Source organism: Cotesia typhae, unplaced genomic scaffold, assembly GCF_013202065.1.
Source record: "Cotesia typhae breed Kobodo isofemale line unplaced genomic scaffold, CoteBio_Ctyphae contig_56, whole genome shotgun sequence".
In the NCBI taxonomy this organism is placed as follows: domain Eukaryota; kingdom Metazoa; phylum Arthropoda; class Insecta; order Hymenoptera; family Braconidae; genus Cotesia; species Cotesia typhae.
This window is the reverse complement of record NW_027423760.1, coordinates 142501-168231: the sequence shown is the minus strand read 5'-3', so window position 1 is coordinate 168231 and position 25731 is coordinate 142501. Positions and strand designations below refer to the sequence as shown.

The following is a 25731-nucleotide window of genomic DNA, read 5'->3' as shown; positions in this document are numbered from 1 at the left end:
TTATTTCATTTCATCTCATCCAATAATAAATTCACTTGAACACTTATGTACAATTGTTAATTAAATATACAATATTATTTGATTTAAAAAATGGATCGTAACCTATAAAAAAATTTACAATTTTCTTGTGTATATAGTGATGTAAATCTAAAAATATATAGTTTGTTCATACTCATTTCTCATAATTACTTGTAATTTTTAGTTATTGAAATGACTATTATAGTTTCTTTCATTACACATTTCTTATAATTAATTGCTGACATATGCGATTCCGTTTATCAACACCATCAGCAGGTAAAATTCTATTATTATTCATTTCATTTATATTTCCATTTTCTTCTATTACTTCCTCCACGGGAAATTCATCGATTTTTAACAAGCATATATTATGCATGACACAACAAGCGATTATGAACTCAGGAATTAAATCAGTTCGATTCATGTCGAGAACTGTCAATAAACTGCGAAATCTTTTTTTTAGTAATCCAAATGCACGTTCAATTGCTATGCGTGCTGATGAATGACAAAAATTATAATTTTTTTGTCTCGCTGATAAGTGCCCATTATCTCGATATGGAGTGAGTAAATGTTTGTGAAGAGGGTAAGCTGCATCTCCGACTAAATGACAATCGTTCGGAAATTTCTGTTCATCGTTGAGGTAATCATTCACTTCTAACGGACGTAATACTCGTGTGTCATGTACAGAACCAACATTCCCGGCATAACAATGGATAAATTTACATTGAGCATCACAAATAGCCTATTTTTGAACAAACAGTCAAAATGAATATATTCAAACATTGTTAACCCTTGTGGAAATAATTCTCTGAAAAATCTCTTGACAAGTCTTCATAACTCTGAATAAGACTTTTCGAAATTCTTCACATCCCTAACTAAGTGAAGGAAAGACTTAATAACCCGGGAAAAAATGATCAGACCTGACCATGCCTGTTCATGTATGATCAGGCCTGAAATTAGACCTGATCATGCCTGTTCATGTATGACCAGGCCTGAAGTTATACATGATCATGCCTGATCAGTTCTGTTCATGCCTGCTCATATCTGGAGTACTAAATACGCTCAGGCCTGATCAGGCCTGTCCATGCCTGACCAGACCTATCCATGCCTGCTCATGTCTGTTCATGTCTAAAGTGTTAAATACGTTCAGGCCTGTCCATGCCTGATCAGACCTCTCCATGCCTGATCAGACCTGTCCATGCCTGTTCATGTCTGAAGTGTTAAATACGCTCAGGCCTGTTCATACCTGTTCATGTCTATTCATGTCTGACCATGCCTGTTTATGACTGTTCCTCTCTGACTATAGTCAGAGATATGATAAAAATTTTTCTTTGACGAAAAAAATTTTTGGTCATCACAAAAAGTGCAAAATTATTTTTAACATTACGTTTATTTAAATAATTTTGAAATAAAAAATTTATTACATTTTCTATGGGATGTTATGGTCTGCTCTGCTCCTGCCTAATATGAAAATCATTACTTATTATATTATTTAAATAAATGTGATATTATAATGAGATTCGGTTACATAAATAAATTAGGACTATCAAAATATATTATAAAACCAATTTTAACATTATATTTATCATAAACTTATTCGATACTCTATGTACTTCATAGAATTGTTACATCTAATATAGCAGCACAGCAGGCGGGAAATTCAAGGCAAACGGATAACACCAGAGTTAAACAGCATTGAGCATGGTTGGTAGTTGGATGGTTGACCGCTGGTGTTACATCCTTACAATAATATGTAATTATTTTTTTTTTTATTTTATTTTATTATAGAGAATTGCGTACGACTCTATCAAGTACTACAACCATAAAATTAAGCAAAATAATTAATTAAAAATAGTAATGGGTTTTCAGACCTGACCATGTCTGATCAGGCCTGATCAGGTCAATTCATGCCTGATCAGGCATGGTCATTTTTCATGTCTGATCAGGGCTGAAGACTCATGCCTGTTCATGTCTGATCAGGTCTGATCATTTTTTCCCGGGAAGTCTTCAAAACTCTGCAATACTCTTCAAAAGTCAAATTTTCCCTGCAATTTCGGAATTTCTCAAAGAGTTATTAAGACTTGATAAGACTTGTTCAGTTTTACAGGAAAAGAAGAAAATATTTCTTTTCAAAAAAATTACTTATCAGAATTAAATAAAACTATAAAAAAGAATTAATGCATGTTTTAAAAAAAGTTTTTTTAAATAATATTTTCATCACGAAAATACTTTGATGGGCATCGAATCACTCATAGTTGAGCAAGTTAAAACATCAACAGCAAATGAAGTGCACTTGCTGTTGGAAACAGATATTACTCAAAGAGTAAATCCAATCGGTATTTAATTTGGACTATCAAATATTAAAGTCAACTTTCTAGGTAGGAAAGAATTTTCTAACCACATGCCACCTATTAGAAACTAAGAACACTCAAAGATTCTAACTGTAAATTCGTAAACTAAAATATGTTAGGTATCAATTAATTCCAGCAGATAGCGTGTGGATAGAAAATTCTTTCCTACCTAGAAAGTTGACTTTAATATTTGATAGTCCAAATTAAATACCGATTGGATTTACTCTTTGAGTACCCTGGTTAAAAATATTGATTGAAAAGGATTGAAAATGATGAAATTAGAATACTTTTGAATAATTTCAATTCTTTTTCATGTATATATAGATATACAGTTCACATAGGGTGGCTGATTCCCAATACTTTTCAATCAATATTTTTAATCAGGGTAGTATCTGTTTCCAACATCAAGTGCACTTCATTTGCTGTTGATGTTTTAACTTGCTCAACTATGAGTGATTCGATGCCCATCAAAGTATTTTCGTGATGAAAATATTATTTAAAAAAACTTTTTTTAAAACATGCATTAATTCTTTTTTATAGTTTTATTTAATTCTGATAAGTAATTTTTTTGAAAAGAAATATTTTCTTCTTTTCCTGTAAAACTGAACAAGTCTTATCAAGTCTTAATAACTCTTTGAGAAATTCCGAAATTGCAGGGAATATTTGACTTTTGAAGAGTATTGCAGAGTTTTGAAGACTTATTAAGTCTTTCCTTTACTTAGTTAGGGATGTGAAGACTTTCGAAAAGTCTTATTCAGAGTTATAAAGACTTTTCAAGAGTTTTTTCAGAGAATTATTTCCACAAGGGAATTCACGCGACAGCTTACTTACTTGTAATTGAATTGAATGATGTCCTTTTCTGTTGACATAACATTCCGGATGTTTCCGAGGTGCGGGTATATTTATATGTGTTCATCAATTGCACCGATAACATTGGGAAAGCCGCTCGTAGCTTCAAACTCATTAGAAATTTCAGCAAACTTTTCATTTTCAGGCCAGGTAATAAAATTCGAAGCTATTTCGACTAGAGCTGATGTGACCCTTCGTACACTCCACCACGCTACTGCAAAACTAACGCCAAACTTTTGGCAAACCGAGCTTTAAAAACAATATATTAAGTTAATATTTAATTTATAATAATTGAAGTTATTCAAAATATGAGTAATATTTTTCTATTATACCGATACGAATCTGGAGTTACCATTTTCCATAAAGCGATGAATAATTGTTTGTCCAGTGATATCATTTTAGATCCTGGGATTTTTCTCATTAACGATGGTTCAATTTTTTCACGAACAAAATCAAATGTTGATCGAGACACCCTAAAGTTATTAAAAAATTTATTTACGTGTAATTAATACAATTCAAAATTAAACTAAAGGGTTAAGATAATTTGTTGTTAACTAAATCCTCAAATTGTAATAAATATTTACCTAAAATGAGATTTGAATTCTGTATCAGAAAATGCTGGTATAACCTCTTCAACAAAATTTTTAATTCTTGGTATAGGTTCTTTTTTGAAAGATAAATTCAAATGAGTATTGCAATACTCCCATTCTATATCATTATCACTATCTTCAATCATATCAAACTCATCACTATCATCAGACTCATCATCGATAATTTCTAATAAATTATTTATTATTTGATAAACAGTTACCACATTCGCCATGTTGATGTTCATTGACGCTCACAATATCCAAAACGAACGAAATTTAGTTATTGTTTCTAAGCGCTTATAGGCCAACTCGAACACTAAAAATTTGTGCTTATAAGCGTGAGTACTCACAGCGCGTAAGCGTCCAACGCGAATGCACCCATAAAATAATGCATTATTATTTGATTAAATAAATGAATAAATAATTTAAATAATCATGAGATCATCAAACATTAGGTATCTATTTATTGTTGTCATTTTCATGTGTTTGTATTTATGAATAATATGTTTTTTAAGTATTTATTGTATTAAGTATTTATTGTATTATTATATTATATTTATTTAATTTTCAGCATTAATTGTCAACAAACTTGGAAGAGATGGCACGTGATTTATTGATAAGGAAGTATTTTAACGAAGGGTTTACATACAATGAAATAGTAAATTTTTTATGTAAATATCACAACATTTCAATATTTCGTCGACATTTAATTCGAATTCTTAAAAAACTTGGACAGAAGCGTGAATATATTGTTGAAGATCCGCTATTATTCACGGATGTTTTGATGGATTTTCTAGAAAAATTATATGGTCGGATGTCGCTACATCAAATAATAAACCGGAAATAATTACACATTCTTTTTTAAAAGCGGTACAAAAATTAAAGTTACTTCCAACTTTAATTCGATCGGATTGTGGTACAGAAAACTGTATTGTTGAAGCTCTTCAGCAAAGTCTACATTTTCATCATGATGATAATTTAGCTGGTTGGAAAAGTTTTATTAAAGGCAAAAGTACGTCTAATCAGCGTATAGAAAGTTATTGGTCTCAACTTAAACGTCGTAAAGTTTGGATTTTTGGATCAATTTATTTAAAGATTTACGCGAGAGAGGTCTTACAATGATTCATCAATATTACATGCTGAATGTATACGCTTCTGTTTTGGGCATTTAATTAGAACTGAATTGAAAATGATTCGTCATGAGTGGAATCGACATCGTATAAGAAAACAAAAAAGTCGTCATATAGCTCCAGGAAAATCAAATTGTTTGTATTATCTTCCCCCTGATTAAAAAAAATTATTAAGACAAAGAAAAAAGTATTGGTTTTCTAGTCAATCCATTACTTTTCAATAATTTTTCCTTTGTCTCAATACTTTTTAACTTCCCGCTAAGAAAATTGAAAATTTTCAAAAATCGGGAAGTTATTGGTTTCACCCCGTTTTTTGAAAATCGAGTTCTCATCAGATCTTGACGTTTTGAGGTCCTAGGAAGCTTCCCTGACTATTCCCGCTATGATGTCCGTATGCCTGTATGTCCGTGTATGTCCGTGTATGTCCGCGCGCGCGCGCGCGCGCGTGTGTGTGTGTGTGTGTGTGTGTGTAACCCTTTTATAACTTTTGAACGGCTTGACCGATTTCATCGCGGTTGGTGCCATTTGAAAGGGCTTAACCAAACTTAGATTTCCTGAAAATTTGAACCGATTCGGACCAGTAGACTTTGAGAAATTGTAAAAAAACTACAAAAAAAAATTTTTTGGAATAACTTTTAAACGGCTCTACCGATAAATTCCAAAAACTAATCAGCTCTTAACATCAAAAAACCACGTCGATTGCCTCCAGTCCGGTCAAAATCGGTTGATTCGTTCGTGAGTTATCGTGAACGAAAGAAAACCGAAAAAAGTGTTTTTTCGGGGTTACTCTGAAATTTTCGGTTCGATCAATTAAAACCTGAAAATAACTTATGAGGATGATGAAACTGCGTCGAATGCTGCCAACCGCGTGGAAATCGGTTGATCCATTCAAAAGTTATCACGATTTGAAAATTCCAAAAATATTGATTTAATAAACTCCTATCAAACTTTTGAGCTCGGAGAGCTCAAAACTACACAAAAATTAGATTTTTGAGCTGGAAGAGCTCAAAAATATAATAAGTGCAATATCGAGCGCTTAATTACGAAAGTAGCGGGAAGTTGCAGGAATGGCCGTCAGGGTCAACCGTTTTCCTAATTTTTTTTATTCAGGGCCTGAAGTAATTGGGGCAAGGGATTACAAGAGACCAATTGATGAAAATACTGTTAATATTCTCAAATCTGATTATACTCTGAAGCCTAAATTGTACAATGAATTGTTTTATCAATTGGTAGGTGTGTTGATACCTGACATACAATTACCTCTGATTGTCGAAGAAAGTCTTGAACTTTATTTTAGAATCTTAAGTTTGTTAAAAATTTATACATAGTTTCAAACAAAATATCAAGATATTCAAAAAAAAAATCGAAAACAAAAACAGTCAATCTTTCAATTATTCTTGAAATACTGTTTTATGTCTTAAAACAATTTGATTAAGTTATAGCTCAACGTGATTTCAGAGTGTTTCTTACACGTAATCCTGGCTCTAAAAACTTGGTTATTTTTTTGAAATATTCATTCTAGCGCGTATCCGATTACATTTATTGAAACACAAAAATTTGAATTAAAATTATGACAAAAATTAAAATCATAAAAAAATTAGTCTACATATATAGTAAACTTGAATAGATCTTGAAAATCGTGAGTAGTAATTGTCTGATGAAAGTTTTTTTAATTAAATTTACAAAAAACCAGGAGCTAAAATATTAATGATGACTGAGTAATAGGAATGGAAAATCTTGATATATACAAGAGTGAAAAGGCTAAGATGAAAGCTAAAAAGGAAAAAACTGCTGAGAAAAACAATCTTTCACAGGTTAATCCATGGCTTTCAAATATTCAGGATCGTATTCCTGTGAGATGAATTAATAGCTAAGAATGAAGTAAAGTTAGCATTTAAGCCGGTTCAAGATATAACTGTCACCTTTCCTGATGGTAAACAAGTTACTGCACAATCTTTGCGTACTAGCTCGTATAACATAGCTAAGGGAATAAATCAAGAACTTGCTGACAATACGATGATTACTAAGATTGACAATAAACTGTGCGATTTTGACAGACCTTTAGAACGTGACTGCAAGTTGGAATTACTCAAATTTGACAGCTAGCCCAGATAGTCGACAAGTCTTTTGGTACTCCAGTGCTCACATACTGAGCGGAGCAATGGAAAGTGTCTACGGAGGTTGTCTCTGGATCTTGGAGATAAGAAAATTTCAACCCTGAACTTCTCTTTTCTTGAATCTTTGTACAAGGACATTCTAAAGGAAAAAGCAACCATTTGAGCGTCTGGAAATGACTAAAGAAGATTTTTTGAAGATGTTTGAGGGTACCCTGGTTAAAAATATTGATTGAAAAGGATTGAAAATGATGAAATTAGAATACTTTTAAATAATTTCAATTCTTTTTCATGTATATATAGATATACAGTTCACATAGGGTGACTGATTCCCAATACTTTTCAATCAATATTTTTAATCAGGGTAGAGTGGGTGTCAAATCTATTTAAATTGATAAAGTATCCTAGCAACTAAATAATAAATATTATTCATTCTTTAGATATGATATTTATTGAATTTATTAAATTTATTAACATAAATAATTCAAATAATAATTTTTTAAGTACTCATTAACATCAGAGTATACAAGTGGTCCATATTAACATAATTAATATTGGTTATAATAAAATAAACAGGATAAGTAAGAAATTGTTGTCAATCAATAACTTTCTAAGTGATAACTGATAATAATAAGTAACTGAGTAAGTTGACTTAGTAGATTTACTAGATTTAGAATCAAATAATTACTATTCGATGTAAAAGGTGTAATGTTTAAAATGAAATTGTTTGCTTAATTCTCATGTTATAAAATTATAAAGATATTATATAGACATCTCTATTAACTTTATAAATATTATATATATATATATATATATATATATATATATATATATATATATATATATATATATATTTATTTATTTATTTATATATTTACATTTTCATCTTCTTATTCCAATAGATAATATTATACTCAGAAAATACTCTGTATCCCCTTAAGGAAAAATTTCTCTGAAATAACTGTAAAAAAATTTTAATAAGTACGAATAATAGTTCATAAAGTTTTTTGTTTTCTTAAAAAGTCCGAAAAAGTCTTATTAAATCAGAAAAACTCTTTATTCGACTTAGAAAGTCCGGTTTTTACCAAGATTTCGGACTCTGCCAGAAAAGTCATTCAGAGTTATTAAAACTTCTTGTAGGAATCCTTGTGGAAATAATTCTCTGAAAAATCTCTTAAAAAGTCAAATTACCCCTGCAAGTTGGGACTTTCCTAAAGGGTTATTAAAGATTTGATAAGACTTATTCAGTTTTCCAGTAAAAAGAGAAAGTTTCGTTTCAAAAAATTTACTGGTCAGAATTGGAGAAAATTGAAAATTAAACTATTGAAAGAATTAATGCATGTTTTGTAAAGAATTTTTTTTTTCGAATAATATTTTCATCACAAAAATATTTCGATAAACATATAATCGCTCATAGTTGAGAATGTCAAAACATCAACAGCAAATAAAGTGCATTTGCTGGTAGACAGATACTACTCAGAGAGTAAATCAAATCAATATTTAATTTGTACTATAACATATATAACTTAACTTTCTAGGTAGGAAAGAATTTTCTAACCATACGCCATCTATGAGAAACTGAAAATACTTCTTTTTTTATTAATAAAATAAATTTATTGCATTTATTTTCAATTTTACTCATATATCTATCTATATAAATAAATAAGTAAACGTCTATATTTTAAAAAATATCCATGGCTGTGTTCGTCCATAAATATTTTTGCTTTATTTCGTTGTTTATATTCATAGACAAATGACAAACGACTATTGTCTTATTAACACCCCTTTTTATAAATTTTCGTCATTCAGTTTACAGTACTTGACAACAAAGAAATAATTTAATTGCCTGTATCGATAAAGTTGTATTAGTTATTAAAATTAAAAATAATTACTTTATTTTCAACACTTAATTTAAAAAAAAAAGGTGTGCTTAACTAAATTTAATGCATGTAGTTTGTTAAGTAAGTAATTGTAACCACTTTGAAAATATTAATTATTTAGATGCTAATGAATATTTTTATTGTTTCCAGAATATTGTGTGAAATATATTAATATAATGCCAGCAATATCAGTAGTACCTGTTGATTTGGCAGTTAATGCGTTAATAAAGTATATAACATACTTTAATACTGATAAATTGCCAGAACATAGCTCGAGAGTATGCCAAGATATATCTGATGAATTAAAAGGAATGTGGAAAGTCCCAGCTGTAAGGATTAATGTACGACAAAATAGAAGGAAAATTTTAACACTTGCTCGAGAAAAATGTGGAATTTTTATCCAGAATAACGAAAAAATTTCCTCTAATTTAAATGTTTCAACTGCTAGTTCTGATAATTCCAATACTACAAATGATTTAAATGACAATGACAGTGATGATAATAATAATGAAAAAAATGGTGAACTTGAATCTGCTGTGAGTGACAACGATGATAAGTGTGAAGATTTTCATGTTACAATTACACGAGAGCAATGAAATCTAATGAAACATGACAAACCATTTATTTATAAAGGTCGCAAGTACTATGGTTTTGAACCTGGTGTGTGGACAAATATTGTTTCATTCGCCTTTTGGGAACAATACCGTCTCAAATGTGCTTTTGTATTTAAACGTGGTAAAATTAATGGAAGTACTAACTATGCAATCATGAGTGGACGATGTAAAGATCGCTCTTGTCTTAATTCCGTACGTGGAATTATTAACGATCCTCCTTTAGATGACGGGCCTGTTATTATTACCATGAAGTGTAGGGATACACGTTATTCCAAGCATGCTGATATGAAACGTCCTCTTAATGGTAAAAAACGTAAAGAAGTTCAGCAAAAATTACTACGTTCTGGTGTTCTAGGTTGGAGGAAGGAAGAAGCTAAAAACATTTTGAAACCTGGAAATACTGGATCGCCTTTTTTATACAACTTCAGCACACTTCACCAAGCTAAAAAAGAAGCGACAGATGAAGAACTTGGTATTCATTCTGATGATCGAAGAGATTTAATATTAGCTATACGCAAGATGAATCAGGATCCATCGTATGTTAATTCTATTTCATGGATTAGTGATACACCATTCTTTGTCTTCTATGCAACTCCAACACAATTTCACACTTACGCAGAATATTTGCGAATTAATAAACAACACTCATCAATAGGTATTGATGCAACTGGTGGATTAGTTAAAAAACTGTCAGATTCTCGAGATAAAAAAACTGGTCATATATTCCTGTATCAAATTGTTATTAATTTTGATCATACTTCTATTCCGGTTTATCAAATGCTATCAGAAAAGCATAGTGCAAGGTTTATTGCCTTTTGGCTTTCTGAATGGACAGAAAAAGTTAATTTACCACAGCAAGCAGTCTCTGTTGGATCCCGAACTCTTTTAAATGCAATGTCCATTGCATTTAATGGTAAATCTTTGAAAGATTATATTAACTTTATGTTTGAAAGTGTAACCACCAGTGCTAATTTACAACCACGTACTTTCATTAGATTGGATACAGCACACTTCCTTCATGCAGTCAGCAGTTGGAAATGTTTTCAAACTGCCCTGCATAAAATCGTGAAATCTTTTTTTCTCTACTGTGTCGCATTGATGATTGATTGTGGAGAACTATCTAAATTAGAGGAAATATTTATGATTATATTAATAGTGTGTAGCAGAGAGTTTGAAGATACAATCATTGCTATCGGTGACCGGATGGTGACTCCAGTTGAAGCTAGAAAATATTTAGAAGAATTAGTGGCAAAACGGAATCCTGATCTCACTGTTATTCATTCTGTTGAAGTTGATCCTGATAAAACTGTAATTTTTGAAGAATTATCATCAAAAGCTACTGATGACAAAGGGTGGTCAGTAGCTCTTTTAACATGGATTGAAAATCTTTGTAAAAAAGTTAATACTACAATTTTTATTGGTAAAAAGCTTAACACTCATTATGTCCCAGGCCTGTATGCTGATCTCGTTGATAAGATGAAAGATTTTCCACTTTGGACAAATGTATGCACACCTAAGACTATGTCACGGCCAAATTCTTCTTACGTTGAAACAGACTTTAAAGACCTGAAAATGAATTTGAGAAAAAAAGTAAAACTACCTACGACAGTAAATAAGTTTTTAAAATTACACATTGCTGATATTTTAGGTGGAGTTAATATATTCCGATCAAAACTTACCAAATTTATAGTCGATAATTTTTCCAAGGAGTATCAGAAGAAACCAAAAGAAGAGAATGAGTATGAAAACTGGAAAGGATTAGGTAAAAATGAAACTACGATAGATTATGATTGGGCAAGAGATTACGAAAATGGGTCGGATCAGGTTGAACATAATGATTCAGCTACCGTGTCGGAGAATCCTATTGATTTGGTGAAACATGCGAATTTAGCAGAGAAAAATATTGATCAAAATGACTCTGTTACTACATTCAATATTGGTGATGATCATAACTATAGCTCTATAAGTATTCAAGAAAAACATGAAGACTCAAATATAAACACTAGCATTGTTAATAAAGAAATTATCAACAGCTCTGATGAATAACTATCGTTTGAACATAAAAACAATCAAAATGATTCCGTGGTTCCGTTTGAGAATCAAAATGATTCTAGTTACAACCAAAAGTTTGATAAAGACAAAAATTATTGCCTCGATATAAGTATCACTAGTGTAGAAAATCACGAAACTATTGATGACGGATTGTTAAATACTGATTTTCAAACTGTTACTATTACTTCTACTGATTCTCTAGATGATAGTATTTCTAATTTATCGTCATCCACAAAATATCTCGATAATGAAAAAAAAAATACTCATGAATTTTCTACAGTAAAACAAGATAATGAACCTTTATTTTTAGCAATAGAAAACATGACGAAAAAAAAATGGTAAAGAAAAGAAACGGTCATTACTTCCAAGATTGTCCAGAAGTTGCTCTGTTGAATAATTTAGTAGATGAAGAAAAATCTAAAGATACCAAAAAAAGAAAAGATTTTTTACTTCGTAACGGTAATAAAACTGGTCCAGTTCAATTTAAAGGAATTAAATGGACAGCATTAAATACTTGCCCCTTTGACTCAATAGTTCAAATCATCTTCATAGCAGCAATCGATAATACTTATTCTCATTATCGTCACTTCATAAATAATTCTGACCTTTTAATATTTGAATTTGTAAAAAGCTTCATAAAGACCGGAGCAACCCGGAAACTATACGAACAACGTATGGCTATTTTACATCCTATTTATGATACAAAAAAATTGGAAGAAGATAGTTCAGAAATTAAGATTGCTCCTCTAACATAAATTGCCATGATAACGTCATCCATTTTTGGAAAAAATTACATGAAGCTGCACCGAGTGTTATTGAAACTACTTCATGCTCAAATAGATTGTGTCAAATTTACACGCGAGCTATTCCAGCTATAAGTGCTAACCACAGAATAATAACAAGACACGGATTTAAAGCTCTTGAAAAAGCTTTACAATTTTATCACAAAATTTTCAATGTTCGGTGTCCATTTTGCTTTGAAGCTATTGCAACTCGTGTCACTGTTCCTCAAAAATATCTGTTTATTGAATTAGATGTAAGGGACAAAAGTGCGGACCCAGAGGAAAAAGATGTAAATTAAGTGAACTTCCTATTTATTTAAATTTGCAACTCGAAAATAGTGAGGAATCTAAAACTAATTTACGTTATAGGTATATTTATTATACTTGTTAATTTCGTATTTTATGCATATTATTGTAAATAACATCAAAATTTATTTATTTTCAGAATATCAGGCGTTGTGGCGTTTATCACGGGCCATTACTTGGCTTATTGCAGACGAATAGGAGGTAATTGGCAGGTATACAACAATTTGTCAACAAAACCTGAAGCTGTATCTGATAATTCTGAAGTTGAACTACACGCAGTGTTCTATATATTAGAATAATTAATTCTTTGAAGAATTCTTTGTTTTTTCTTTTGTTTAATTAAATTCTAATTAAATTTCTTTAATTAATGTTATTTAATTTTAACAATTTTTTTTATGTATATTGCCAATAGGCATATGTTGATTAGTAAATAAATAAATAAATGAATTATTATCTATACTTCAATTACTATTTAGTATCACTACTAAAATGATGAAAATTATCATTCTCATTGAATGATTTAAAGGTATTGAACTAATAATCAGTTTTAATAGACTGAAGCATCTTCGATCGACACATTGAGGGTTAATTTATTTTTATGTTTAATAATTTCAACATAAAATCATTTTTTTATTCATAAATTTTATTTATTTAAGGCATCAATAAGATCGTTAAATTATTCGAGTTATATTTGAGCTAACTAAGCAAAAGCATTTTTGTGAGTTGATTATTAAACCTCATAAAATTTAATATTTTACAAAGTAAGTTTACCAATGATGCTTTTATCAAAGAAGTAACACAACAAGATCCGAGATGCTATGAGGCTATCACTTTTATACTAATTACTCCGTTTTACTAATTAAATTTTATGTAAAACAAAAATGCATAGTACGGGTAATAAAATTATTATGAACACATTTGATAGAAATAGTATATTACACACCGAGGGAAGTAAAGTAAGAAATGTCTCAGATCACATGTAATTGTTGGCCGAGGCGAAGCCGAGGTCAACAAACATGTGATCTGAGGCTTTCTTATTTACTTCCCGAGGAGTGTATGCTATTTTTTTGCTCGACGAAGGCAGAAAGTGGCAATTTCATTTAGCACAGCGGGCCGAAATTTGACGCTTTCTGCCCGTTGAGCAAAAAATGAATTTTTGTTTATATTTAATTTTATTTTTCTACTTGTCAATAAATTTTTCTCTTTACTCGAATAACTTGATTCAACTATAATTGATTTTGGCTAATTATTGTGGAAACTTTAAGCATTGAAAGTTTAAGCATATAGTTGACGCATGCGCAGTACACATATTTTGCATACATATATTCAACTAATTGAAATAGTTAATTAACTGTAGGTAGGAGAAGGAAAAAATGTGTTAGGTTTAAACTGTATGCGTGAGTACATTATTTCATTTATTTTTTTAATTAAACTGGATACCAATTAATTGCTTCTTCAGGTTTTATAATTGTTTTTTTTTTTCACTATTAAAACCGCGTTACAAGTTTAAGCGTATAGTTGACGCATGCGCAGTACACATATTTTGCATACATATATTTAACTAATTAAAATAGTTAATTAAACAAAAACTGAATAATTTCGAAAGAGAACAAATGTATTTTATGTACGAACAATCGAAAATAAATATTTACGAGTCATTGTTGACGGAAAAATATTAAAAATTTTAATAGGGGGGCTAATTTAGAGGTATATTTTTAAATAAATAAATAGAGAACAAACAATTATTAACAGTGAACAATTAAGAACAAACGATGAACAAACGACTTAATAGAAAAAAAATTGAAAATAGAAAAAAAAATAATTTTTGAGGGGCTAACTTTGGTGAACTTAGCACAAGACGACAATGTTTGTTGAACCATTTGGCCAACCTTAACATACGAAATCTCACATCCAATTCTGCAAAATGTCTCAGACCCCGCTTGAGAATGTGTTACGCCCAGCGAGGTCACTAGATTGCTCGTAACGCCTCTTCTGGACTGAGGTGTGAGTTGTAGTCACGCGGGATCAATTTAAATTTATTGTTGTTTATTAATTCAGTTTTTGATAATGGGATTTGTTAGATTAAATTAAGAAAAGGGGAAAACTTTAGTTAGGGGGACTGTTTTAAATGATAAATAATAATTATCAGAGAGCTTGATTTTATTCAGTGGTTTCAGCTACAGCAAGTGCTCGGTTACAGCTCTCAGGGAGAAGTGTCGTTACAAGGCGTCTCGGTTTTAGATCCGAGTTTTCCAGTTTCACTTCCTCCCTCTCTGGTTCACACCAATACACTTAACATATACATGTCTTCATCTAACGTTTACAGTACGCATACAATAACATATATTCGAATACACACTAATAGTTATAACTTTTATATGTAGGTTTACTGTATACTAGCTAGGTACCCACACACGGACATGTGTGAGGGCTGTCATGCTATCTTATATTATTCTTATACTTAGATTCTTATATTTGTTAGTTACAATAGTTATCACTTTTGGTGTTTAACTAATTATTTCTACCCTTATTATTTATTATAATATTATTCTTAGTCAGTATTTTACTATTATTATTATAGTATTATAATTGCATGTATTATTGCTTATTAAATATTAACAAAGTGAGATTATAATATTTTTTATATATTTTTAGTGTTGCGGCTGTGGTCCGACTTGTGCCTTTTGTATCGCATTTGCCCTGTTCCTCACCTTTCTTTAGGCTCTAAGAACAGTGACATGGGGAAACCACAGGAAAAACCCATGTCGATACAAATATATCTATATATATTTATATACATCATATTAATATTAATATGAATCTATCATTATTTGTTTATTAATCCATATGAAAACTATTCTTTAGTTAAACTAAAACATTAATATTATTTAATAATTATAAGATATTCTAAAAGTATTGTTTATTTATCTAACAAATGGTCTCAGTGTTGGTTGTTTTAAGGCTTTATGCTTTCTATTTCGTATTTATTATATCTTATAATTTATGACCTCTTGAGAATATTTAGCTAGAATAATTTTAACTAGGAAAACCCTTGAGAAATGTTCGACACGTGTTTTCCTTTTTATTTTAGAGTTTTCACAAAGGTCTAGTTGTTAAGTAACACGTGTGCATTTTATTCAAGTACTTTTTGTGTTTCTGAGAAGTTTTAGTAAATGGTTTTGTTTATTGTATGTTTTGAGAGAGCGTTTAAACTAAATTTATGAGTTGCAACGGTTTGCGAGATTTCAAGATAAAAGACTTATTTTATATTTATATTTAAATAGAGTTAAGTAATTTGAATTTAAATTAATTACCGCGTAATGCATCGACAACGACACCTATGATATTTTAGGATTTAACAAATGTGTTATGTCGCAATAACTATAATGCTTTGGGTTGCATCTGGCAGGTGACACTACTTGTCAGATAAAACAGAATTTGAATATGTTAATTAGTTACATTGGGACGACTTTTATTAGACTGATTTAAATTGGAAAAGTAACCGATAGGACATATCCCAATTACCCAGATCCCTATTACCCGAATTACCAATTACTCATAATCCCGATGACCCAAATTTTCAATTACCTAAAATTCCGATCACCAGTAATTTCAATTACCCATACTACCAAATACCCAAATTTTCAATAATCCAAAAGTTCGATAGCTTAAGTTTTCATTAACCAGAAACATTGATGACAAGACATTCCGATTGGACAGATTTCATAAGCTCAAAGTCGATTTCTTTGTTATCGACAGATGAAACTTATTGTAAAAAGTACATTCAGTTATTATACAGATGGCCAAAAACTATTATAAAATGAAATATCACCCTGATAGCCACCTTACCTATAACTTACTGTCAATCTACGTCCGCAATTTGAAGCAAACTTGACGGAAAGAGTTGGCAAAGCGAGCGATTACCTATTAGTTACCTATAACTTACTCTGCAAATAGACGTCAAAACTTGCTGTACAAGTATTTCCTTCAAATTGTAGTAAAGTTGAAAGGAAATTTAACTACAAGTTTGATTGTTAACTTGTATTCAAGTTGCGGCCGTAGATTTCTGTCAATTTGCTTACAACTGTTGTTGAGTGAAGAATTACCGCCAACTTGATGTATAACTTAACCGTAACTGCTGGGAGTCAACACTTACTGAGAAAGCGCTGGCTATCAGGGCATATAAACATGTTTAGAAAAATTTAAACGTGTTTTTTTAATACATTTATTCAAATTAAATTATGAATCATAACTATTTTTAATAATAATGAAGTTTATTAATATTATTTTCAATTTATTATAATTTTGACAGCGTTAACAAAAGTTATATTTAAGTACAACTGATCGATATTTATCTTGTTATATTAACGAATAACTTTTTAAAAAAAATACAATTTAAATGTAATAATTAGTGCGATTATGATTATTATTTATAAAGTAATAAAATAATAAACAGTTCGTGCGTACGTGTAGGCTTTAAAATCGACTTAAAAACATTAAGTAAAAAAAGTAAGCGAATTATAAAATAAAAAAATTAAATATTCACAGTTAATAAACAATAATCACTACATGTTGAAATAACATTAAAAGATGAATTAATTCTTCAAAAAAATGGACTTTAGAGCATACTCTATAAAAAGTTTAATATTTTTTTTGTTTTTTATTCAGTTATTTTATTTTCATCAATGAAATTAATTAAATTTTAAGTTAAGTAAGTTACTAATAAGTATTGGTGTCACTAATAGTTTATTTAAACGTTTAAAATTGTTAGAAGTGAATAAAAATTTTTTTGCTTCGATTGCTAATTGTTTATCTATCTACAGATTCGGTAGAATCTGGCGCCAAGTTCCGTTCAAAAATTCTGTTGTAAACGGAGCGCCAGACTACCGAATGTGTTTACTGTAAGCATCACGTTTTTTAGAGGTTGCAAATTTATTTTTAATTCTACGGTCCTTTTTTTCCTTAAATTTGTATTATAACGGTAGTTCATACTTTATTTTCCTGATATTAATTGATTATATCCAATTATAACAATTAATCTGCTTAATATTATTAAATTTAATCAGCACAAACTATAGCAACGCAAAAATTTCGATCCTGACTTTTTTCGATGGGCAAAGTGATCTGCCACAGACTAAATAATTCGAGAATGCATAGTAATCCTCCGATAGATGGGAAACTACAGTTAAAAAAGATATTTCGCAGCTTGGATCTACACTCGCCAGGGTGCACTGGAATTCTTTCTACATAAACTGTAGATTCAACGGGATAGCTCACTAAAGTTAGCACCCCAGAGTTTTTTTATTAATTTTTGATTTTTTTATCACGTCGTTAGCTCGTCGTTTGTTCTTTATTGTTTAATATCAACATTTGTTAGTTCTCCATTTATTCATTTTAAAGAAAATTTATTAATAATGTACTTTTAAGTTAGCCCCCTATCGCATTTTTAATATTTTGGTCGCAATTTGGGTCATTAAACCTCTATTTTTGATTGTTCATATATATTCAACATTTGTTTCTACTTCACATTGTTTATTTGTTGTTTAATTAACATTTGTAATTAGCTGAATGTATGTATTCTAAATATTCGCACTGCGCATGCGTCAACTTTACGTATATAGACTTTTAGCGCGGTCTTTTGAAAATTATAGTGACAAGCACATCTTATGTGTAAAAAATTAAAAATCTACAAGTGTAATCTTTTAGGAATCAATTTTCAATTAATTTAAATAATTATAAAAAAATTGTTAGACGTCAGCCAATTTCAATATTATTAAGTAAATAAATAAATAACTAATAAATATCTATTTCATTTTGAATTTTTTAAAAATATAGAATCAACTTTGAATCAATGCATGTATATTTTTTTATACTCATCTGTTCCATTTCCATGAATTATACGAACTAGTATCAAAATAAAAAAGAAATAACAAATAACAAAAATTTTTAATACTTTATTAAAATAAAACTTTTTATAAAATTATTAAAAACTACACGTTGCCTTTTCGTCCTGTAATTTCTTTAATGAAATACAACAATAATACACTTACTCTAATCACTGTCATTATAATTTTCAAAAGACCGTGCTAAAAGTCTAAACCTATAGTTGACGCATGTGCAGTGCAAATATTTTGAATACAAATATTCAGCTAATTAAAAATGTTACTTAAACAACAAATAAACAATGTGAAGTAGGAAAAAATGTTCTATACACATGAGCAATTAAAAACACAGGTTTAATGACCCGTATTACTACCAAAATATTAAAAAATGCGAAAGGGGGCTAACTTAAAGGCATATTATTCATAAATTTTTTTAAATAAATAAATGGAGAACAAACAAATGTGAATCGTGAACAATAAAGAATAAACGACGAACTAATGATGTAATAAAAAAAGTTTAAAAATTAAAAAAAAAAACTCTGGGTCGCTAACTTTAGTGAGTTTTAAGAATCAGTGTGATATTTTTAGTCGCTTTCAGATGTCACTACCTACGTTATCAAATCATTCACTGGAGAGCCTTGGTTTAAATCAGGGCCGTACATTTTATATTTTTATGCGTTCATGAATTATTATAATTTCGTTTTTATTTTCACTGTAATTCTAATTTTTATATTTAATCTTTCATTGATCCGTTATAATATTTAGCCAGAAAAATAGTGGTTGCATAATTTAATTTTTATGCAAATATCCAAATAAGTTTATAAAAATAATTTAGTACGAAACTTATAGCAATTAAATCCACACCATTTTCAGTAAATAATTATATAAATAATAAAATATGATGTGACTTTCTGTATTTTTATTTAAAAATAAAATAAAACACTGTAAGTAACATTTGTTCGAAAAATTCATCATATGTCGATGACACAAGAGTTATCCAACATTTTTAATTTTTTGATTTTTTTAATCATGTAATTAGTACTACAAAATATTTTTAAAAAATAGCACGTGTAGGTTTTCAAATTTTCTAGATATAATTTTTTTTTGTAATAATTTTTTTAGTAGAAAAAATTATGAAATTTTTCAGCCGTTGGTTAACTTAATTGTCATCATTTATCGTGTATTCTCAATTCAAATAACGCGGTAATAATATGAACTGACTCCAGACATTGCTCTCCAAGTCACTTGATTTTGTATTATTTAGGATTATTTTTATTTATATATTAGTTTATTCAAGAATTGTTTGTTAAAACTATTCTTGGTTATTGTTTTTTTGTGTTTTCAGCGTATTGAATAATTTATTTCATTAATTAACTATATTATTTGTGTTAATTATATGATTTGTAATAAATTGTTTTCATGAATAAATTCAATTCATGTAAATAGCTGATCGATTTTTAATCCACCGATTTGGTAGAATGTGGCGCCAAGTTCAGTTCAAAACTAGAAGAATCAAGTATGTGTATACAGCTATGGGAACGGTATTCTTAGGCTACGAAATTTTTTTTACTTTATTGAAATTTTTATGCTTGAAAAAGATTTTTCAATATAATTTATTCACTTATATATCGATTTTAATTTAATTACAATCTATTATATTGATAAATGTATTTTTAATTGATATAAAATTAATTATCAGAAACTATAGCGACCCAGATTTTTTGATATTGAACTTTTTTCGATGCCAAATCCAACCGCCGTAGAAAAAGTAATAACACGAGAGCTTACGGAAATTTCGATAGTAGATGAAATACTCGACTTATAAATCACTATATATAAAAGTCTTTCTTTATATCCACTAGTTAGCGTTGCAGTACTTCTATATTTAGATATCGTCTTACTGTACAGTTGCAGTCATTGATGACTGGTACACACTAAATAATAAAATATGATAGTTTTTATTACTAATTGCTGATAGATAAGAAAATAATAAAAACATGTCGATGGCTATTTCGTCAATAGAGAATAAATTTATACTAGGAATTCAAATTGCGCGCGTACACGCGCGCTTCAATCCTAACCAATAAGAAATCAGGGTCCATGTTTTCGATACTAAGCTAACTTCATTCTACCATTTATTTTAGTATATATAGGAATATAGGATATTTTTGTTAATCCTATTTTAAATTTACTCCAGCATCAAATGAAAAGTGAATAGGGTGCCAAGAAACACTTCTTAGCCGAACACTCTTTATGCAAAGTGTCAAATTGTCTCTATATCTAGCCTGAATCAAGATAATTAAAAACTGCTTACCAAAACCCAGCGATACAAAATGACCGCTGGTAAAATGACTGCTGGCAAAATGACGAAATAAGAAATAAATATTTAACACAAAATTTGTTGACGCAATGACGCCAAATATTTTACTGTGTACTTCTTGAGTAAAATAAATAAATAAAATAATTTTTATAAAATCATATGAATTATCATTTCTTCTTATTTAAAACAAAAGAAAAAACACGCAGTGGAGCATAAAGCCGCAACAAAATATTCGTCTAAAAATGTTGTGGGTTTTTCGATAAGTGACGAAGAAGAGATAACGAGCGCTGCTAACACTCAATCAGGCTTGCAATTGTATATGGTTTTGTCTGATAATAATCGTAATCCGCAACATAATTATCGTTCTATAGTTATTATTATTTATCACAATATGAATTTTTTTCCATAATTTTTTTGTTTAAATTCTGAAAATCTCGTTTTAGTCGAAATCATGATTTTCAAGCGAGAGTAGAGCATACCTGCGCGCTTCGCGCTTAAGGCATTCAATATTAATATTAATATTAATAATAATAATAATAATAATAATAATAATAATAATAATAATAATAATAATAATAATAATAATAATAATCATTATTAATATTATTATAATTTTATTGATTATTATTATTGTTATTACTATTACTATTATTGTTATATAAAGTAAGGTTTAAACAGACCGCGCAATGAATAAAAATATCGCGCATGCGCAGTAAGAACCTTTTTGAAAATCATATATGTGTGTATAGTTACAGTAAAAAAATAATTTAAAAAATTATAAAAGAAAATTCGATCAAAAAAACGTTTTCTCGTAATTGAACAAAGAATATTTAATATAGATTGAAAAAAAAATCCCTCAGATATTATTATATTAAGAGCCACGTCTAAGTTTAAAATTTTAAAATTATTTATTGAAGAACGAAAAACAAACAAACGATAAATTTGCCGGGTCTATCACGAACAAATGCAGAACAAATGATTTAACAAAAAAGAGTTTAAAAAATGTATTCATTTCTACTAACTTAAAGAGTTCTTTGCTGTATTATTATTACTTAAAAAACCAAACTCAGCCCCCGAAAGATTTAGTGTATAATGACGTCATTCAATTGTGAAATGATTAACTGTCAGTCACATTTTTTTAATAATGACATAATAATGACAACAGGTGCCGCGGTCAACAGATTATTACATTTTTTTCTCAGTGACGCCATTGTTATTATTATTATTTCTTGTCATTCGATATATTGGCGGATTTCGAGTAACATGTAAGTACTTTTTATTTACGCAATTAATCTTAATAATATAATTTAAATATTTTTACTAACAATATAGTAATAAAAAAAATTGATAAATTGGTTCCATACATTAAATAATTAAATTTTAATAGTGGAACTTATTCCTGTTTGTTTTCGATTACTTTACATTACGGTTAGGTTTTTATTCTTAATTATTATGTTTACATAAAATTATTGAGTTTTTGAGTTTCTCAAATTTTATTTACGTTATAAATGGAATAATAATGTGTGATTTTCCTTCTATTTCAGCTTAATATCCAGCACAATGGTTAGTGACAGAGGTAAGTAAGCAAAAAAAAAAATAAAAAAAGTAAAATAATGAAAAACAAATATTAATCTAATTAAATTTCTTTTTTTCAGACGAATTTAACCAAAATCTCGAGGAGGCGAGAGAAGCAGCGCAGCGTGCTGCTGATCGCTATTATTCATTGGTCCATCAGATGAACGGTCAACGTTCATCTCATGGACGAATGAATAATGTCAATCAGCAGCTACTGATGCCGGAAATGCAGCTGATTCGGCTACCACCGCCGCCACCACCAGCTGGAGAACAACAACAACAGCCGCAGCAACAACAACAGTAGCCACTGCTGCCAGAAATGCCGCAACAGCAACAACAGCAGCCGCAAAAACAACAACAACAACATCAGCAACAACAGCCGCAACAACAACAGCCGCCGCCTCTGCTGCTGGAAATGCCGCAACAGCAACAACAATGGCCGCAACAGCAACAGCAGCAGAATCAACAGCAGCAACAGCCGCAACCGCTGCTGGAAATGCCACAACAGCCGCCCCAAGCTACTCGTATGTTATTATTAAAAATTCACATTGAATATTATTAAAATAAATTTTTCAATAATTAATTAATTATTAATTTCAATTTTTACAGCCCGCCATCTTTCAGCTGGAAAACAGCGAGAGTTGAAGCATGGGGGAGGCAAGAAAGGGCGTGGCTGGGCAAATCGGCGGGGCCAAGGGCGCGGTCAGGGGAGACCATACCCCAGGGGGCGGGGAAACCGTCCCGTCATTCACTACAATTATTATTAATAATTATATTTATAATAGTATATTACACACCGAGGGAAGTAAAGTAAGAAATGTCTCAGATCACATGTAATTGTTGGCCGAGGCGAAGCCGAGGTCAACAAACATGTGATCTGAGGCTTTCTTATTTACTTCCCGAGGAGTGTATGCTATTTTTTTGCTCGACAAAGGCAGAAAGTGGCAACTTCGTTTAGCGCAGCGGGCCGAAAGTTGACGCTTTCTGCCCGTCGAGCAAAAAATATAATTATTATTAATGATAATTATTACTATTATTACTACTACTATTATTACTATTATTATCATTATTATTATTATTATTATTATTATTATTACAATAATTACTACTATTATTATTATTATTATAATATATAATATATAATTAATCAAATTTCTGTTTCTTAATTTATTTTACCCGGAATTCAAATTTCTAACGATGTGGCTACAGGCACCGCAAATGAACGATCGGCTCCTTATACGTGTGATATTTTTTAAATAAAATATGAATTTCCCGGTATTTCGTGGCGCTGCGTAGACATTCGGTGCCGTATCGTTCACTTACTGTGCCTTTAGCCACATCCAATTTAAGTTCCTCATGGTGTCAAGTATACGTTTATATCCGAAATTTCAATCATCATTTCAATTGGATACTTATAGCTGCAGTTAGGTGGCACTGTATCGTTAACAATCTAAATCGCGAGAATTTGAATTTTTATTGAGTCAAATATAAATTTATACACAATTCCAGTCATTATTTCAATTGGATATTTGTAGCTGCATCTAGGTGGCACTTTATCGTTAACAACATATATTTTAAGATGATTTATTTATTTTGACGATTTTGAGCGTTGTGAGAGCTTCTCAAAACACGTTTTTAGTGTCTATTCAATTCGAAACTTTACTATCATCGTTAGATGAAGCCGCAACAGAATAAGTTACATCATTCAAAAAACGCGCTTTTTCTGAAAAAATTGATTAAATCTCAAGACTAAGCGCAGTTTGTTTTTACTGTATTTATTTCTGATCTGGTGTTCAAATTTATGCGGTAGTTTTATCACATTACATTAGTCGGTAGATGGGTGAACTAAACCAGTGCCGTATTAAGAAGAATTAACTTACAGATTTCACCTGATAATTATGAAATATTCATTTAATAGACGGCAGTCAAATGCTCATGATTGAATTCAATTTATTTTTGATGAAAATTTTGTGGCCATCTATTTTTATCAACTTTCTTCATACGGCACTGGTTTAGTTCACCTGTCTGGTAATGAAAAACTGATAAGATGAAATTACCCAGTTCAAAGAGGGCACATTGTCGCCGACCCGTAAAATGTTGAGTGAACTTGGTTCGACTGAACACGCTCATTGTCTTTACTTAATTATTAAGTAAGAACTTCTATCTTCGAAACACACCCAACCAAATTATGATACTTCGGGCTATAGTGCGCCACCTATCTGGACAAATATTTATTCATAATTAAACTTAATGTTGCTTTCTAATGTCGGTTTATAACCCTTTCTTATGGTTATGTTTACTGTTATGTTTACAATTGTACGCATTAATTTAATTATAAATTTTGCGTTGTATTCGTTAGCTTAAAACTTTAAGTAAGTGTCTTAGTTAAATTTGAGAATTATAACAATATAAATTGATAATATATATTGATAAATCGTTATTATTTACGTAATAATAATTATTTATCAAAATATTATTATTTCTATTGTTTTCATTGTCAAATTTTTTCATTAACTAACGGTGAATTATATCTATTCAACGTTCATAAATTGAAATTTTCTAATTATTTCTTACATAAAGTTTGAACTAAAATAATTTCCGGCTTCTAAAAAAATTTGTCTTTTTTAAGCTTGAATTTTTTTGTCCTTAGTTTAGTTGGGAAGTAATTAGAAATTTTCTATTTTAAATAATATTAACAAAACGGTCTGCTGTGCGACTGGCTAAATAAAAAGAACGGTCTGCTGTGCGACTGGCTTAATTAAAAAAACGGTCTGCTGTGCGACTGGCTTAATAAAAAAAAAAACGGTCTGCTGTGCGACTGGCTTAATAAAAAAAAAAAAAAACGGTCTGCTGTGCGACTGGCTAAATAAAAAAAAACGGTCTGCTGTGCGACTGGCTTAATAAAAAAACGGTCTGCTGTGCGACTGGCTTAATAAAAAAAAACGGTCTGCTGTGCTACTGATTTACTTAATTTAAAAACGGTTTGCTGTGCGACTGATTAATTAGATTCAAAAACGGTCTACTGTACGACTGATTAATTTGAAAAAACGGTCTCTTGTGCGATTGAATAATCTAATGAAGAGTTCTCTTGTGCGACCAATTTAAGAAATAAATTTATTGGGACGTACTTTTTCATACTTAAATATCAATTTTATTCAAGTCAATAAAGTTGAAGGTGTAATTGAGTTATTTATTGTACCTTAAAATAACTGTATAAGCCTTTATTATTATTATTATTATTATTATTATTAATTGTAAAAATTTGATT

The 25731-nt window shown here is 29.9% G+C and overlaps 3 protein-coding genes across 5 annotated transcripts; 2 read left to right on the top strand and 1 right to left on the bottom strand.

Moving 5' to 3' along the window:
- Window positions 1–6: 6 nt before the first annotated feature.
- LOC141532063 (uncharacterized) lies at window positions 7–4268 on the bottom strand. 3 transcript variants are annotated; one of them, XM_074250221.1, is made up of 4 exons: window positions 3803–4268; window positions 3551–3691; window positions 3201–3467; window positions 7–760 (listed from the first exon to the last, which is right to left on the bottom strand). In XM_074250221.1, exons 1-3 carry the CDS (start codon window positions 4051–4053, stop codon window positions 3272–3274), a joined length of 588 nt encoding a protein of 195 aa, XP_074106322.1. In that variant the 5' UTR covers window positions 4054–4268; the 3' UTR covers window positions 7–760; window positions 3201–3271. The 3 variants fall into 3 exon arrangements, with proteins under 3 accessions (XP_074106322.1, XP_074106323.1, XP_074106324.1); XM_074250222.1 differs by lacking the exon at window positions 7–760 and adding an exon at window positions 1366–1758; XM_074250223.1 differs by lacking the exon at window positions 7–760 and having other exon boundaries at window positions 3334–3467; window positions 3571–3691.
- Window positions 4269–21847: 17579 nt separating this feature from the next.
- On the top strand, window positions 21848–22767 carry LOC141532110 (uncharacterized). Its single transcript, XM_074250285.1, has 3 exons — window positions 21848–22153; window positions 22433–22464; window positions 22544–22767. The coding sequence occupies exons 1-3, from the start codon at window positions 21981–21983 to the stop codon at window positions 22765–22767; spliced, it is 429 nt and encodes a 142-aa protein (XP_074106386.1). The 5' UTR covers window positions 21848–21980.
- LOC141532111 (uncharacterized) lies at window positions 22654–23458 on the top strand. Its single transcript, XM_074250286.1, has 2 exons — window positions 22654–22987; window positions 23073–23458. Exons 1-2 carry the CDS (start codon window positions 22783–22785, stop codon window positions 23228–23230), a joined length of 363 nt encoding a protein of 120 aa, XP_074106387.1. The 5' UTR covers window positions 22654–22782; the 3' UTR covers window positions 23231–23458.
- The last annotated feature ends 2273 nt before the right edge of the window (window positions 23459–25731 follow it).